At 39.4% G+C, this 18249-nt stretch overlaps 1 protein-coding gene across 3 annotated transcripts in view; it reads right to left on the reverse strand.

Annotated features, from left to right (window-relative positions):
* Window positions 1–256: 256 nt before the first annotated feature.
* LOC117548353 (mitochondrial import inner membrane translocase subunit TIM16-like) overlaps window positions 257–18249 on the reverse strand; it is a 115755-nt gene continuing 97762 nt past the window's right edge. Inside the window, exons 10-31 of one of the 3 annotated variants that reach the window (XM_034219563.1) lie at window positions 16719–16773; window positions 16397–16454; window positions 16159–16304; window positions 15966–16064; window positions 15626–15724; window positions 15314–15467; window positions 15023–15198; window positions 14543–14651; window positions 14188–14274; window positions 13939–14081; window positions 13703–13807; window positions 13256–13341; window positions 13019–13160; window positions 12844–12933; window positions 12572–12688; window positions 12304–12439; window positions 12112–12203; window positions 11541–11627; window positions 6484–6568; window positions 4595–4734; window positions 3089–3154; window positions 257–430 (exon numbers count right to left, since the gene is read on the reverse strand). In XM_034219563.1, coding sequence (XP_034075454.1) covers window positions 356–430; window positions 3089–3154; window positions 4595–4734; window positions 6484–6568; window positions 11541–11627; window positions 12112–12203; window positions 12304–12439; window positions 12572–12688; window positions 12844–12933; window positions 13019–13160; window positions 13256–13341; window positions 13703–13807; window positions 13939–14081; window positions 14188–14274; window positions 14543–14651; window positions 15023–15198; window positions 15314–15467; window positions 15626–15724; window positions 15966–16064; window positions 16159–16304; window positions 16397–16454; window positions 16719–16773 — 2347 coding nt within the window. In that variant the 3' untranslated portion in view covers window positions 257–355. Of the gene's footprint in view, window positions 431–3088; window positions 3155–4594; window positions 4735–6483; window positions 6569–7037; window positions 7155–7823; window positions 9670–11540; window positions 11628–12111; window positions 12204–12303; window positions 12440–12571; window positions 12689–12843; window positions 12934–13018; window positions 13161–13255; window positions 13342–13702; window positions 13808–13938; window positions 14082–14187; window positions 14275–14542; window positions 14652–15022; window positions 15199–15313; window positions 15468–15625; window positions 15725–15965; window positions 16065–16158; window positions 16305–16396; window positions 16455–16718; window positions 16774–18249 lie in introns of those variants that run through there. The other 2 variants (XM_034219561.1, XM_034219562.1) reach the window with 2 other exon arrangements.

Consider the following 18249-nt stretch of genomic DNA (forward strand, 5'->3'; position numbering starts at 1 on the left):
TTCTGTTCCAAATATACAAAAAAATGACGCATTACGACATAAAAATAGTCCAGGTAAATGTGATTGTCCTTTTGAGACCGATATGTGCAAACTTGATTCTGTAATCACACATACAAATTACTCTGATTAAAAGTCAACAAGCTGCAGTTTTAAATCAACGTATTTACCATGTAAGATCCACACTAGATTAAACTGTGACATAAATAAATGTGTTCTTTTGTTCCATTGCTCAAAAAAAATGGGACAAAGTCAAGACTACAGAAAAAGAGGAAGGCTTTTATTTGGTTATAATGTACAGAGGATGGGGAAGGGAAAGAAAGGTTAAGCACAATTTGACTCTTCATGTTTCCGTATTCTACTGTGATTTCTGATTCGGTTGTTCTGTCTGAATACTAACTTCCTCGTCTAGACGCTCTTTAGCCCGCACCACCTGCACAAACAAGTCAAAGAGAAGACAATTAGACAGGAAGAAAGGTGATCATTGCATTTAAAGGTCTCCTATCATGCTATTTTTAGGCATATATTATGGGTCTCAGATACAAATATATTAAAAACATGTCTATGATGTGTTTTTCTCAAAATACCAAACAGATCATGCATTTTAGACATCCCTCATATCCCTCTATTTCAGGCCTGATAGAGAACTGCAGGTTTCGGGGTCCTTAGCTTGAAAAAAAAAAAAAATAGGAGGGGGAGCTTGTGCCTGCTCAGAATTCTACGCTAAATGCTGCTGTGATTAAACGCCATATCATGTTCCAAACATTATTTTTCTCTTGCGGGTTTACCACAAGATGAGTTCCTTTTATTATTTCCTGCTTTTTTACACATGCTCTCTCCAGTACAGCTTAGCTCTGAGTGTTAGCGATGATTGCTAATGTAAACAAAGACCATATTACGTCCAAAACACGTCAGGCATTGTTTCTGATAGCAACGTTTCTGATAGGGCTGTGGGTGTAAAGCAGGGGTGCCCACACTTTTTTGGCTGGTGAGCTACTTTTGAAATGACCAGCTCACCGAGGTCTACCAACCAAAAATAAAATCCCAAATTGCAAGGGTTGCTGATTAACACGTTTTATTTATACATGGGATAACTACAATAGGGCTGCAACAAACGACTAATTTGATAATCAATTAATCTATCGATTAATGAAACGATTAATCCACTATTCGGACTATTACTGTATGCCTTGCACAATTTCTCAAACGCTCTTATTTAGCCATCAACTTTTAGATTTAGCTTGAGGTTGTTTTAGGCATGTGGAAACTAACAATGAAGACAATAAAGATGAATACTTGATTCAAAAATACATACATTATTAAATTAACTTAACAAATTGTGAACAAAATTAACATTGCTTTTTATTTAAATTAAATAAATAATATTTCACATCAAAAGAAACAATGTTTTAACAAATGGTATTAAATAATCTGATGACAAAACTGTAAACAGAATAGCTGAAACTTTAACAAAATAAATAACTCAGTTTCCTCTAATCATTAACCCATGTTTGTATAATTGAGTTAACTCTGTTGCTGCCAGCATACATAATACCTGACGTGGAAACGTTACTCGTGGATGGGGCTACAGCGCTACTAGAAAGACAGTCGAACCCGGTGCATTCCTCCGTCTGAATGTGGAGCACTTTTGCTAAATGTTTAGACACATTGCTCGTGGCAACGAGCATTGTCCACCTCAAGACGGGTAACATTTAACCACACCTTGGAGCGCTTCTCTCCGCCATCCCCGCCGTGTGTTGCTGCTTGTAGCAGCTGCGTGTGTGTAAACTGCCCCGCCCCCTCGCACACAGACGGGAGAGAGAGATCTCGTCTCGATTGGAAAGATCAAAAATACACCGACCATAGACGCATTTTTTTTGTCTTTTTGTATATTAGAAACGAGTTGGCGACACTAAGACTGCAAGATAATGTTTGTGTTGTAATAATACATTACCTTTCTCTTTCTAAACTCGCTACTCGGAGGGAAGTCGCTGCCATATGCCTTGTGAACACTCCGATAATGCCTCTCCACGTTACCTTTCTTTGGCAGAGCGACGCTTGCTTTACAAATAAGGCAAATAACCTTTGAATGTGACATCACAACAAAATATTCTTCCTCCCATTCTGTGTGGAAGTGGTTTGTCTTTAGCTTCTTGCTCGGTCCCGCAATCATTTTGTTGTTTGTCTCTTTAACTTAATTTGAGTTTTCCCGGCACTTGACTGATTTTGTATCGCTTTGCATTCTGGGTTAACAGACTGGAAAGCGATAGGTCGCTTTTTCTGTCAATCAAGTAAACTCCTGAATTAAGTGGCAGAGAGACCAAGGGAGGAGGGATCAAAACCTGTTTTGTCTATTTTAACGGGGCTGGATTTTTTTTAAATTTATGAATGACTCGCGATCTACCAGCATTGCCTGTGGTCGACCGCGGTGGAGGTACTGGGCACCTCTGGTGTAAAGCCAGCCCACATTTCCGATATTACGTCATATCGGACGCAAATTTGGATCGGCTCAATTGAACCCCCGTTTTTAGAGATTTGGGTACGGAGGAAAAGAGAGAGGGTTTTGTTTTCTGACACTTCGTGAGTTCCTGACATACCACGGACAGATATTTATGTATAAAAGACATGAAAAAGTCCATGTTGCATGATAGGTCCCCTTTAAAGAACTTCAAAACAGTTTTCATCTATCTTCGTATAATCTTTTACACACTAAAATGACTAAAGCCATGTTATTAAGAAATATGAACACAAGAGCTTTAGAGGGAGTCAGTAAATCCTAAAAGTATCGTACGAAACTGTCACAGAGAAGGCCAATATTCAACTTCTTATCATGGTTAGGCCACCTGGACTGCAGGTTTAGAGGGAAACATGTTAGTTTGCATGGGCTACAAAATAAACAGGGCAAAACTGAGTGATTTGTTTAATGCCAGGACAAGAGAAAGCCTCGTTTATCATGACCAACTGTTCTGCTTCCCAAAACTAAAGTGTGCAATTAGTTTTTTATGTCATTGTGCTTGTTTTATATTTTGGCGTCCACTCTACAACACATTTGAGAACATTTGTGTAGCATGCTGAGATGGAGAATACTTACTTTTGATTGTAGATAAAATGAACCGCCCACTGTCTTGTCGTTGACTTTAAAAAGGTGATCATAATTCTGGAAGAAATACATATTTTTGTTAAAAAAAAGAGTGCAAAAACATTAATCGACACATTTTTTCAGATCATTGTTACAGCAGAAGGTATATAAATATGATGATAATAGCCATATAACTAACTAAGTAAACCATGTTTAACAGAGTTTCTTATGAAAAAGTGGCAATCTTTAAGATTTCAGTCCTGGTTGGTTTGGTGACCCCCTATTTAAAATGGTGGCAAATGGAAATATGGCCTTGATACTATAGGCCTAGAAAGCTCTGGCCAACAAAACCATTCATTGTTGTTTAAATAAAGAAGTCTGGCAATATACTCTTTCAATCACCCCTTGTGATGATGCTGCAGAGAGCATGAGTCTGCCAAAGTTTTGGTATTTGTTTACCTGTCTGAGGAGGTGTGCTCTTCATCTAACAGCTCACTATTGCTGCTTTCTCTCCTTCCATTACTCCCTGCAGTATTTCAAACTGATCCGCTGTCAAAAATGCCGAAAACAACCGCGACGCATTTTTTAGTCAGTGTCAAGCCAGCGGACAAACACATTGCATTGCCTTGGGATACTTCAATACAGAAGTAAACAATGCAATGCTTTTAATGTAAAGTGGACGGTCCACAACTTATTACAGGCGGAAGCGTGGCCACAGACCGCCAGTTCATGATACTGCAGATAGATAAGTATGCTTTACTTTAATCAATGGGCCAAAGGCTTATTCACCATCATGTCACACTATTTCACAATAGACAGTAACTTAAACAAAATATTGCCAGTTTAAAGGTCACCTATCATGCATATTTCAGTCAACAGCATAGGACTCAGATATATAAAAAACATGTCTATCAAGTGTTTTGCTCAAAATACCAAACAGATCACCCATTCTAGCCATGCCTCATATCCCTCTATTTCACTTCCTGTTACTAAAGTGCTCATTCGGGGTATAAAGCTTTACAAAAAAAGAAAGAAGAGGGGGCGGAGCTTATGCCTGCTCATGTGGGACCCGGCAGATACCGTCTAAAATAAATAGGTCCCCTTTAAATCTTGTGTATCTAAACCTACTTTGCATTTCTTTAGCAAATAATCTGTGTTTAGCCATCAGTTTGTAAGGAGTAACAAACGGTAACAATATTTAACAACCAGGCCACCTTTTAAGTCCAAAGGAGGGAAGAAAAGTAGGTTTTTGAGTTGGCAAAAACTTTTCAATCATATTATTAAGAAGCTGATTAATTACTGTTTAAAACGGTTTCCCCTACAGCTAGGTTTTTAAGAGTTTAGGCTGATGAAGAAACATGGAATTAACGTAAACATGAAACAGATTTATATATGAATGGTAAAATCTATAATGACATGGTAAATACTACATATTAAAAAAGCTTAATGACTCTACAGCTCAGTATCAAAAATGTGTTTGTGAGAAAACTGAAAAGTAGTGTGTGAGTTGTGTTGTACCGTCTGAATCTCCTCGGGGGTGAGTGTAGAGATATTCAGGATTTGCTGCGCCTCTTGCAGGCTCATCCCGGTGATGCTGGTGGCTGCTGCAGCAGAGTGCTGACCTGCACTGCCCCTCGCCTGCGCTGCTGCCTGACTGGCTGTGAGACAACACAACACTGATATGTTCTTATCATCTTTCTACACTTGTTATCCAAATTCTGAGCAGCTTGTAGTATCCTTAAGAGTTAAAGTTTGATCTGATGCGGTACATAACACTGGAGCACATTTCAGCACTTGATCATTCAGTTTGATGGAATGTGTGTTTTTGCAAACATTTAACAAATCATAAAGATCATTGATAGAGAAAATGAAAGGCATGCTTTGTATTTGCTTTAAAAACATCATACACATACATCATATTAATGACACTGTTGATAATATTATAAGTATATAATTTTGATGGCAATTAGTCAATAGTAATACATATAAGATAAGATGTACTTTATTGATCCCAAATTGGGAAATGTCTGCCTTGCAGCAGCATAAAAAACAAAACAAGGCATTGCATATTGTTAGGGAATATTTTCCAAGGCCCATAACTTTGACCCAGTTCAAACTGTCCTGACTGAGCACACGCACCTCGTAACCTTGGCTGCTGTGCTCTCAGTGTTCTGTCTCCCTGTTCCTGCCTGTTGGCGTCAGCTGATAGAGGTGTTATGATTCTATGTTCCTGCCTGTTGGCATCAGCTGATAGAGGTGTTATGATTTTATCTTGTTATGCAGCATGTTGATGATGCTCTCGGAACTAGCTAAATACATGGGTCTGGGGTAGAGTTCTTCAGAATTGACGTGGCAACTCTACCGTGCAGTCAGATCGTGGCTGCTGTGACTTGTGATGTGAATTCTCCGGCCGAAGCTCCAAATAAACCATCAGTGTTTGACATCAAAGCTACTGCTCTTCCCGTGTCTCTTTCCTGAGTCGGTGACTCCCACTGCATAGCTACACAGAAGTTTCCCTTACACATATAAGTAGCAATAAACAATTCTATAATTTAAATATCTCAAAATAGAATTTAAAACAGCATTACAAAGTTGAAAATATACAGTAGACCGTGAAGATAAAACATCTTTAAACTCTGACAATAAAACATTATTGAAGGGCACATTTTCAGTTAAAGGTGGGGTAGGTAAGTTTGAGAAACCGGCTCGAGATACACTTTTTGTTATATTCCATGGAATGCTCTTAACATCCCGATAGCAATGAATATCTTAAGTGCTTTGACAACAAATCCATAAAACATGTCATCTGTGGAAGCCGTAGTACCGTAAAAAGCACGACCAATCATTTTAGCCGGCCCGGCTAAAATAACTGGATGGTCTACCTGCCTGTCAGCCTTCCATCTGTGCACAAATTTATCTCGTGCACTCATTGGTCATGTGCACGTTTGTGTCATGGATGTAAGAACGGTTCGTGTTGGAGGAGGGGCTCTGTAAGGAAGTGGCAGATTTTTTCTGGCTGTGTATTTTCAAATTCTAGCGCACTCGAGCTGGTTTCTCCAAAATCACCTACCCCACCTTTAACACAATATAAAGCAGGATATTATTTACATTAAGTGAGTAGGGAATGGAATATTAAATTAGATATACATGTAAAGTGTAAACTCATATGTAAATATGTCAGAACAACTGCATCAAATACTCATCAGTTGTATAGTCTTTAAATTATTTGCTTACTCCAATGTTTCCTTATTTATGTAAATCACAGAAAATACATGACATTTCCTCTTTATACACAATTATCAAAACTGTGATTGTGCTGATAAATCATCCATTTGTCTCCGCAGTCAATTTCCATACAAGGTTAAAAACTATTAAGTACACTAGTACAAGATACATGTTGCCCATACCTGCAATTTCTTGCTGTAATGCACGAGCAAACGCACGTCCCACCACCTGTACTCCCATCACGATGATCTGTGCAAGATATCTAGCCTGCACAGGAAATGAATGAAAAGAAAAATCACAAACATCAATTTGCAGCCTTCCAATTTAAAGTTATGGGAACGAAAGGAGAGGGTGAACGTCAGTCAGTAATGCTCATTTTTTGTAAATCACATTACAGAGTGCAACATCAGTCTATATAACATTATGCTGATGTAATGTTGAGGTAAGAAGTGTCTGCAGGTGCGAATGTAGGAAACACCTTCATTACAGCTGTGACAGCGCCTCAGTTCTACTGTACATGCATTAATAAAACATCTTCATACATTAGTTTCTCTCTAAATTAAATGATTATTGTCCCATGGAAGAGGAGGCAGATCATCATTACCTAAGGCATATGTATTGGAGAAGCTACGACAGACACAGCAGCTACACAACGCCGCATGATACCTAGCATTAGCTGACTGACTAATCTTAGCTATGGGAATGTAAACACAACCATTATTAACTGTATGTTTACCATTTTTGCAGTATTATACAGGTCCCCCGGACTGTGTGCGGCTTCTATCTTCACACATGTACGTCAATGAAGGTTAGTGCAGGGTCAAAGTTCAAGGAGACATCGAGAGTACAAGATAAACCCGGTGAACAGCGACTTTTATAATACTGACATCTAGCGGCAGGGAGGTCAAACTGCAGCTACTTTTACCAACTGACTTAAAGCAGCCCAGTTTGTTGACAAACGTCAACTAAGACAAAAGAAAAAAAACATTTATTTTATTTCAAGGCGTTGGCATATGGACATATATTGTAAGTGATGTATGTGGGCATTTATATTATAAAGAACTATAAATGTAAATCATCCTCCTTATATTCCAGCACTTTTTTTTTATTCTGCCCTATTTTTGTCCTATTGTGTACAAATGCCATTGTGTTGTTGTTTTTATAAGTTGTATTTGTATACAGTATAGATATTAGTTCATGTTTACCTCATTTAGCTTAATAACGGATCAACATACAAACTGTAAATGAATAAATTAAAACTTATTTCCTCGTTTGTCCACGGACAGATGTTAATTTGATTAACATTTTGAAACACTATTTCATTAAATAATACAAAGTCATGCACAATATAGTTGTAGCAGTTTTTATTCAAATATTAATTTTTCTGCTTTTATTTATATTAGTGTGCCCTTACCAAAGTCTCCAAAATGATCATCATGCCTACAGGCTTAAAACTCACTTAAGCCATTCTCATTCTAATCACTATGCTTGTCGTGGTGGCTTAATCACATAAGGACACACATTAGTGAGTTACATTTCTTTATTGTGAGACAATATTGAAACAAATCCAGAAACAATCCCTCAAGTACTACAGACAGAACATCCACAATGCTTTACCCACTGTATAAAAAAGAAGTTGTTTTTTGAACACAATGGAAGGCAAGTTAATCCAATACAAATATTACAAGTATGGCATTCGAGAATCACAAGCACATACAGCGTACATCACACAAACGGCAATATCACCTGCAGATCACCTGTACAACATGATGTGCACGACCATGCATGGCAGAAACAATTGTTTTCTTCCAGTCCATCAGAGGTTGTTATAAAATGATGTGTTCAAGCCTGGGTTTTTGACGATATTGCTGTAGCCCTGATTGGAAAATACATGATATTGGTTATGGCTGCATTGTAAGTTATTAATACTGTATACTGTTATGTCTAATCACCACCATGACTCCTTACTAGTAAACATTAGATATGAGAATTAGCTAATTTAAGTCAGGAATGTCCCTGAACAGTCTGAAAACAAACAAAGATCATGATTTAAAGCAAAAAAAGAGAAAGAAAATAATCATCTCTGAATATACAAAGGCCCCTTTAAAATACCCCCAAGAGGAGGTTTGGTTTATATGCATAACAACTCCCAGTTTATTTGACCTTCAACCCTCACATATAAGACTTTCATAAGACTACCAGATGGCAAAACATTCAAATCTAACTTGTACAAAAACATAAAAACCTCATTGTTAAAATGGCCTTTTATTCTAATATTGTCAAACAGAAAGGAAAGTGATTTTAATATTATTGTCATAAGAAATTCCAGTTCATGGCCAAACATGAACACTGGTGACCCTGTTGTATCCTCGATGTGTTTTTGCTGCTGAAGGCTCGATCATGTTACAGTGATCATGTGTGTTCACCTGATCGAACAGGAAGACAAGTGATGATTCACTTATTCATAGATATCATAAACAGCAATACATCTTTCAAGGACACATCGTGACTGATCACTCTCATATGACTGGCCAGTATAAAAGCAAGCAGTGGTTCACGGCGGAGGTAAATGTGCAGTTAGCAACTCTGTATGCAACGGTACACAACCTGGTATCTGGATCAGAAAATAACTGACTGGCACACAAGGAGGCAATTATTTTTTATCTCGCGAATGACTGAGTGTATTTTCATGCTTAAACCATGGCAACCAATACTTACTACAACAAAAAGGTATGTTTGGCCCGGTACAACCACTGTGAGATAACAGCTAATGTAACATAAAGCAGAAGTATTATTGCTATGATTGCCATCCGTTTAACTATCTTTGTGCTGACTTAGAACTAAAATAGGTTTGAAGTGTCCTGATTTGATTTAATGGACTATTTTCTCATAGTTAATATTGATATTATGCTCTTAGGTGGAATTTCCGCGGAAAGTAGCGTGACATAAACATTATCAAAAAACAATTACTCCCAGAACAAACAATTGATCCCAGAATTACTTATTTAAGAATTACAGTTGAAATTGATATTCATATCAAATGTCATGCATTTGGATTTGATGAACACCGAACTAGACAATATGACATTTGATTTCCCAAACTTTAAGAGATACTGTTATACATACTACCATGAGACGGTGTTTTAATTACTGTGATTTCCCCCCCCTATATTGTTTATACTTTCACATTGTACAGTACTCTTTGTGCGTGCAGTATGCTGAGATGTCAGCTGATTAAGCTCAGAGGAAGTGGGTGGCATCATCACAAACACACAAATGGCAACGTAAGTCGAAAGTCGATCTTTTCCCTCCTCTCCGCTGTTGGTCTCTCATTGAACCGAAGCAAGATGGCGTCTCTTCTAGTCATCCTAAACAACACAACAGCCAAAGTTAGAAAAGAGGGATTCAAAACATTACATTTGCATAACCTTAATACCTCATTGGGTCCTTAGTGTCTGGTGTTAAGCTTTTTAATAACTCAGGTACTAGAGCTGGGTTTTCACTAGGGATGCACCGAATATTCGGCCACCGAAAATTATCGGCCGAAAATGGTTAAAAATGTCTTATCGAATCACCGAATGTCAGAACAGGCTTACGTTGGTAACCTAACGTGTTGTTGTGATGACGTAATAAAGACGCGGCGACCATGCTCGCGGCTGGCTCACAGGGGGGGGGGGGGTGGGGGAACATTGACCTTTGTCATCGAGATTGCCCTGAGCCTTTAACAAATCGTATTAAATAATCTGATGACAGACTGTAAACAGAATAGCTGAAATTTTAACAAACTAAATAACTCAGTTACCTCTAATCATTAACCCATGTTTGTATAATGTAGTTAACTCCGTGTGTTGCTGCTAGCATACATAACACCTGACGTGGAAATGTTACTCGTGGATGGGGCTACAGAGCTGCTAGAAAGACGGTCGAACCCGGTACATTCCTCCGTCTGCATGCGGTGCACTTTTGCTAAATGTTTAGACACATTGCTCGTGCTTACATGCTAAACTCTTATTGCACTTATGGTAACAAGTATTCTCCACATCGAGACGGGTAAAGTTGAACCACACCTCGGAGCGCGTTCTCTCCGCCATCTCCGCAGTGTGCTCCGCTGCATGTAGCAGCTACGTGTGTGTAAACTGCCCCGCCCCCTCGCACACAGACGGGAGAGAGAGATCTCGTCTGATCGAAAATACATCATAGACGCATTTGTTGTCTTTGCATATTAGAAACGAGTTGGCGACACTAAGACTGCGATATAATGTTTTTTTAGCAATAATACATGACATATATAAATGTACTGTATGCATTCAAAAGTGCTGAATAAATGTTTTATGGACCCATAATAGTGATTATTATTTAAGTTAAGTTTTGCCATAATCATGTCTATTTCCATAATCAGGTAGCTGAACAACATTGGTAAAAAATGTATACATTATATATATATATATTTCTATTAATAATTTTCGGCCTTTCGGCATTCGGTTTTCGGCCAACTGTTTCCTATTTTCGGTATCGGTTTCGGCCAAGAATTTCCCATTCGGTGCACCCCTAGTTTTCACAGTCAAACACTAATCGTTTTCAGTGGAACCACATTGTGATTATATGGTGACATTTTAGTTATTGTGATTTAGCCAACATTTGTCTCCATACATGTATATCATCATATGTACTGATATTGTGTTTTATATAACTAAAACACAGGGACAAAGTGAAATTAACTCATTCCAAAACGTTGGCGCTCTATCCCAGAAAAAGCCTCACATGTTTATTTTTTCTTAAACAATGTTTTCAAAAAACCCAACCCATAAACTAAAAGTATAAAAACGTTGATAATGATCGTGATAGTTTGATATTAATGTATGATATCCTGTTAAAAATGTCCATATTTATCAATCATACAGTTTTTTAAGTTGCTAAAGACAGCCAATTTCAAGAAGTCTTTGCAAATGTGAAGTTATGATCTGGTGCTAAAAAAAAGGTAGACAACACTAACATAAATCCCCTCCTAAATACAACCTTAAACATTTTCATAAAACACTCACTGTATCCCCAAATATGACGACGAGTTGAATCAACAAATACTTGAGCAAAACTGAGTTCCATGGAAATCAAATTAGTAGCTTTACTGCAGAGGGGCTTATTTGATGTAACTGGTATAATGGCAGCAGAGTGTGTTTAAGTGCAGTTTAATTAGTGTCTGTCATTAGAGAGGAGCCTTCTTTCCATCTCATCCACTCACCCACTCGTCGTCTTCGACCCCCTGGAAGGACTCCTGTGGCAGCGGGTCGTCTCTGTTCCCCAACTTAGCCACCATGGCACTGAGCAGCTGGGCCACACAAACACAATGTTAAAGCACGTCAGAAAAAATAACTACCTTAATTATTAAGTAACTATCATGTATTCATACAATTCATATAATCATGTATGCTAAGCAGGCTGATAATCTTCACCCTCCTTGTTTCTGTAAAACAAAAACCAACCAGTACTCCTTCAGACATCGTGGTGTCCAGATATGGAAAGTCAAAGTAAACGTTTTACAAGCTTTCACTTTTCCTGTATCGTTTTTGCATTCATTTTTATTTTTAATTTAGATTTTTGTCTTTTTCTTAATAATGTTTTATTAAGCTTAGTTGTTTTATTATAGTTTGCTTTCTATTAAGAGAGCTTAAGCCGCCGGATTCTTGACCTCTACTGACACATTTCTTTTTTATTATCCGTCTTTAATGCAGTCTTATTTGTTTGCATATAAAAGGATAAGAGAATATAAAGCACAATAGATGACTGATATACTACATTCAGCTCATCCTCACCTCCTCTTTCTTCTGTTCATCAGTCTTCTCCTCCAGGTAGAAAGATGAGGGCATGTATTTCTTAACTGGAGCTTCTTTGGGCGCCTCACTCACTGCAATAGAAAACCACACATTGATAAGGGTCTTCCACCATGTAGAGAGACTTGTTAGACCAGGTCACATGGTTTTTATACTGTAAGTCTGTGTCCTCACCTGGGGTCATGTCTTTGGGCTTTAGGCTGATCTTCTTGTGTTGGCCGTTGGATCCAGACAGCCAGGCAGAGGCGGTCAGAGCTGCTTCCCAACAGACGGCTGTCTCTGTGTACACATCGTCCTGGAAAAACTCTTTCTGCAGACCGAAAAGTCACACACATAGAGTTATTCATACATTCTATAATTTAAGCAATAACCATTTATAAGAAACAACCACCAGGAGGGAAAGTATGCAGTGTTAATCCACTAGGTGGTGCAGTTGTCTCACCTTGACCCGTGGCACTCTGAAGGCCACTGGCTCTATGGTGGTCTTGTTGAGCAGCAGTCCTACAGCGATCTCCACATCACGCACGTTACACTCCTTCTTTGGCAGGAAAGCCAAACCCTGCAAACAGGAAACAATCAGGAAGTGAAGTTTAGCATCACACACAATATTACAAACATGGCATGGTTTAAAGAAGGGTATTATAACCATCATATGCAGATGTATTGTGTCAGACAGATAAACTAGAATGAAAGATAAGGAGTTGAGCTCATCACCTTGTGTGGCTCCGGAGAGTTAAAACTGCTGCACTCCATAAAGTACGGCTCTTCAGGGACCACCTCATAAATGTGCACTCTGGTATCACCCTGTAAAAAGATAAACTCACATGTTACATCTATGTTTTTAGATTTTAAAATGAACTTCGTATATAACTATATTTAGTTTGCTTACCTTTGCAGTGAGGATGACCACGCTGGTGTCGGGGTCGTAGAAAGGGATGAGAGTAGAGGGGGAGATGGATATAGAGGTGCTGGCTATAGCTCCAGAGGACAGGGAGTGAGCAGAGTACAGGCAGAGGACTCGCTCACTGCGGCTGAGGGAGGACAACAGGAAGGAGTCAGTAAATATATATATTATGTATGTATTTTTGTTTGCTTTATGACACAAAGACTTTGCCATGTGCAGTACCTGTCAAATCCTGACACCAAGAGGTACTTGCCCTCACACACCCAGACTGCACGAGCCCCCCTGTGGCCCTCAGGACCCGGGCCCTCCTTAAAGAGAGGGTTAGAGAATACATTATATTAGTTTATGACACACAAAAACCTTTACCACTACAATGCATTGCTTCCTTGTTGCCAATGCCTCTAAGACATTCTTAGTTACTTTAGATTCATTTTATAGGCATCTTACTGTTTTTACAAGATAGTACCACATTAATGACAAACAGAAAAACAAACAAATCTGAACTAAAATAGCTTTTAAATAATGACAAAACAATGTTTATCCACCTATTAGCATGGATCTAAATAGTGGCATAAAATAGTAAAAGTGTGTTTCACCATTTTCATAATACTAATTTAATGTCATTTTAATGTTACTCTCATATAATCTCCAATGTGTAGTAGTACATACCTGAACAGGTGCAGTTGACTTGCGAGGGTCATAGATGCGAACTTTCCCGTCTTTGCACACTGTGGCCAGGAGCTTTCCATCTGGGCTCCACGCCATGGCGAAGATCTGAACAAATGAAGAGTAAACAAGAAAGAAGAAGGTCAGAGTTGATCTAGTAACTAATTACTTCTGTTACATTTTGCTTATTGAGTTTCGTTTTCCAAGATTAGGTCAAGGCGTGACTCTCGGTCCCCCACCTGGTCTTGGTGTCCGGTGAGGAGTTTGACCTGTTCTCCGCTCTCCAGGTTCCACAGTCTGACTGAGAGATCGTAGGATGAAGACGCCAGGAGTCCGCTGGCCAGAGGGTGGAACTTGATGGAGTAAATCTTCTCCGTGTGGCCTAAGAGGGGTCACAGGAACTGTCAATCAACTTCACTTGTTTTGACTGTTGTATGTCTGACAATCAACAATCAATTATAGATACAACTAGTTTCAGTAAGTCCTACCTTGCATGATGACCTCAGGCTCGGTCAGGGTCTCTTTCAGCCCCCCCTCTGGTACCTGCCACACCCGGATCTTTGCATCATCACACGCTAGCACGGACAGAGAGACACATGTCCAATTAAACTCCCACACAACAGACAATACAACAACAAAGTAATACAACTATCCTCAATCCAGCAATAGAAAGTACATGCATGTACCCAAGTACTTAATTCATTATTTCTTACAACTAAAAGGAAATCATTCAAACTTAATTCCTTATCTATTATATTCACATTTAAATGTTTTTAATGACTACAGTGCATTGTTTTAGGTTTTATTAAATAAAAATAAAAATCAATCAATCGTTTCACTCACCCACGGCAAGCCGGTGTGTGTTAAAGGGGTCCCAGGAGAGGTCGACCACATTCACTGAGTTTTGGATGGTTGGCAGGGCTGTGTCAGGAATCCTGCCAGGCTGAGAGCGCTGAGGGGAGAAGAGGGAACACAATCACTCATAAACGTAAAGTAGACATTGGCCACATTTTCTAAAGTAGTTGAAGTACAAAGAAAAAGAGACACTCAACATGGAGACCAACCACTGTTTTTGAATGTAATCTTAAAGGGGATCTATCATGCAAAATGATAGATGATATTTTAAAATCTTTATACCCCAAATCAGCACTTTAGTAACAGGGCTGAAACGGAGGGATATGAGGCATGGCTAGAATGGGTGATCTGTTTGGTATTTTGCGCAAAACACTTCATAGACATGTTTTTTATATATTTCTATATATCTGAGACCTATGTCATTGCCTAAAAATAGCATGATAGGTGACCTTTAAGTTGATGCCGTACCTCAAAGATGCCGATCTGGCCCCCGGAGATGGCGAGGGGCACCGCCATGCGTTGGCTGTTCACACAGAAGCCGTCAGACTCCCCAGGTGTGGTCAGGTTGAGGCCACGCAGGTTGGTGATGTGTGTGTCCCGGTGCATCATCGCACCCTGGATGTGACGGAACTTGGAGGTCGGCCCTGAATCAGAATGAATTCTCAATCAAGTGCTTTGTCACTTATAATACATTATTGTTATTAACAAATCACTATAAAGACATATATTAGGTGTGTGTGTGTGTGTGTGAGTTTATACCCAGCATGCTCTGGATGGCCTTGGTGCTCTGGCTGGGACTGGGGCTGGGCAGGAAGCCTGAGGAGAGTCCGGAGGTGGAGGATGGGGAGCGGGACGGGGCGCTGCTGCTGGGGGTGCTCAGAGGACTGCTGGAGGTGGAGCCACGTGCCGGGTCCTGGAGAACAGCAGAACGGCCGTTAACTTGTCACATCAAAAAGGATTACCCCCAATTTGAGAGTGTGATCATCTAGAAATACCGTTATTTCTAAAGAATAGTGAGTGAAACCTTAATGGTCAAATGCAAGACATTATAATAAATAAAAAAATGTCTACCTCCTTGCTCCCCCCACTGATCAGCTTTGCTGCCACCTGTTTTGCGGGTGGAGCTTTTAGTTTGGACTGTTTGTCTGGGTTGAGGCTGACTTTCTCCACCTGAGGACAAACGGAAGGTAAACAGATAAAAGGTAAAATGATCCCATACTGGGAAAATGCACGAGTTTGGTAAATAATAATAATAAAACAAAACATAGCTATAAATGCTAAATATACCTTTTACTAACACAGATTTGTACATCATGGATAGTTGTATTTCAAATAAATGTAATATAAAGAAGAGAACAGACATTAAGATTAGGGAATTCCTTGAGGCGTGTTGAGAGTGAAGCTCTCTTACCTGCTTGTTCCCTCCCTTCCACCACTCCTCAGCAGACATGGCTGGAGTTGTGCCGACTGTATCTGGATAAAGATCGTCATGAAACTCCTGGCCTGTGTTCTGGAAAACAATGCAGCACCGAAAACAAAGGTCAATATCACTTATTAATGTTATCAATCAGCTCTATGTGTTGGTCATTTCTCTGCTTACACACCTTGCGGGGGACTTGGTAGCTGATTGGCACGATGCAGTTGTCCGTCAGCTGAAGCACTTGCATCACCTCGCAGGACAAGACATCCAACGCCAGCTTGGGTACCATGGCAACTCCTCGTGTTGACATGTCAGTCAGACAGTGGCTCACTACAGAAATAAAATGTACATACAAGAAAGAAAGAGAGGAATCAGACACCTGCAGGGAACACTGTTATCATCTGAATGTTTTGATGCTTTACCTTGAGAGAGGAAAGGCTCAGAGGTAGAAACTTCAAAGCAATCCACCGCAGAGTCCCCCTATACGAGAAGAACACATCATTAAATCATACACTGTGCTGCACAGCATGACATAGTGATAGTAAATCAGAGACATAAATGAGTTCATGTCCTGAGGTAAAATATGTATTGCAGTATTGCAGTTGACCTTCAAAGTACACAGACTGCTGAACTCCTGATTTGTGACTTGACTACACAAAACCTTTCAGAAATAAATAATACATATCTAACCCATTCCTCAAAGTTTTCAAAGGCCAAAACGACAGGTGTTATTTTGTAACTCACCGTGCCAGCCAGTACAAGCAGACCAGTGTCATCATCGTACAGAGGGATCACCATCCTGAAGGAAGAGAGACAAGAGACATTCAATGGATGTTCACAAACAGCACATTGATGTAAAAGTACACATTCTGTTACATTCTAATACTGTATGTCAGAGGGTCTGTAGGGTTGAGGTTTTACAAAGGTGCCACTAGATGGAGCAGTGTACCCAATTTTAGGGTTTTCCACTGGTCTTTAATTGCAGGTTTGGAAAACAGTTGGGGAAAAAAACGCAGTTAAACAAATGCAGAATCAAACTCAGTCACACTCACTCATTCATTTTCCTTAGTGGCTATCATTTTCACAATAAAATCTAAAATGGTTATTATCAAAAACAGTTGCTAAAACCTCTGAGGAATAGGTTTTAAGATGGATACATGGTCGTGGCAAACAAAAAAATAGCTTTTTCTTGCTACTTAAACTACTCCGAATGTCTTTTATTAATTGATGCATTGTAGTCCAGAAAAGGATACAAATCCCATCATAGTTTCCTTAAGCCAAAGGTGACAGATTCAATGTATTATTGCATTGACAAATAAACAAAGGCGACTCAATGAGAGAATGGTCTGCTTAATAAATAACACTAACGATTTTTCAAATAGCAATATTGTAGCTGACCATTTTCTGTTGATCAAGCTCTAGATCCAGCATCCCCTGACAAAGCCACGGTCACCTGTCTCCTCTTGTGATTTGAAGTAAGGGGATTGGGGGATAAGGAAACTGAATGAGCTTTAAACTCAATGGGGGGACGCACGACTGGCCGCAGAAAACAATCCAAACAGGAAATAATGGCGTAAACAGAGGCATTCTTGCACAAACACTGACAAATCCTCTCCTTCATACTGTAAGTCTCTCAGTTTATCCACAGTCAGCATGCTGTGTTGTTTCGCAGACAGGAAAAAAGGACAGCATGGCGACTGATCGGACAACTTCACATCCCAGACGGGCTCATTGAAGTTCCAGTGATTGGCTTATGATGACGACCTTGTGCAATGCTGCTATTCTAGAGAGTGACAGACTGGTGATGTAATGCTCCAAGTATGACAATATAATGACAGACTTCACTTGGGTATCTTAAGCAACTGGCATGGTGACACGCGATGCTGTTTACTGTGTACAGGAGTGACAGACAGAGGGAGTGTGTTAGCAGTGGATTTGCATGAAAACAGAGGAAGATTTTCCAACAAACCTACACGAGTTCAGGGTCACTGTCAGACACTGAAAACCGGTCTGCCACGAGTCTGTGGTTTAATAGCTCACATATTTTTGTTGGGTTGACAGATGTTTCCGAACTACAATGAGAAGAATCTCCATATCGTTTTCATTTGAATCTCTTGATTCAAGAAACAACTGAACGTGTGTCAAGACTGGGAAAGCAAAAACATGTTTGGTTAACTAACCTATCAAGTGGAAATGGTCTAGAGAAATGTAATATTACTTTGTTTACTGCATGTGGGCTAAAGGTATTTTTCATTTATTTTTGGGGCAAAGTTTC

Source organism: Gymnodraco acuticeps, unplaced genomic scaffold (genome assembly GCF_902827175.1).
Source record: "Gymnodraco acuticeps unplaced genomic scaffold, fGymAcu1.1, whole genome shotgun sequence".
NCBI classification, from domain to species: Eukaryota; Metazoa; Chordata; class Actinopteri; order Perciformes; family Bathydraconidae; genus Gymnodraco; species Gymnodraco acuticeps.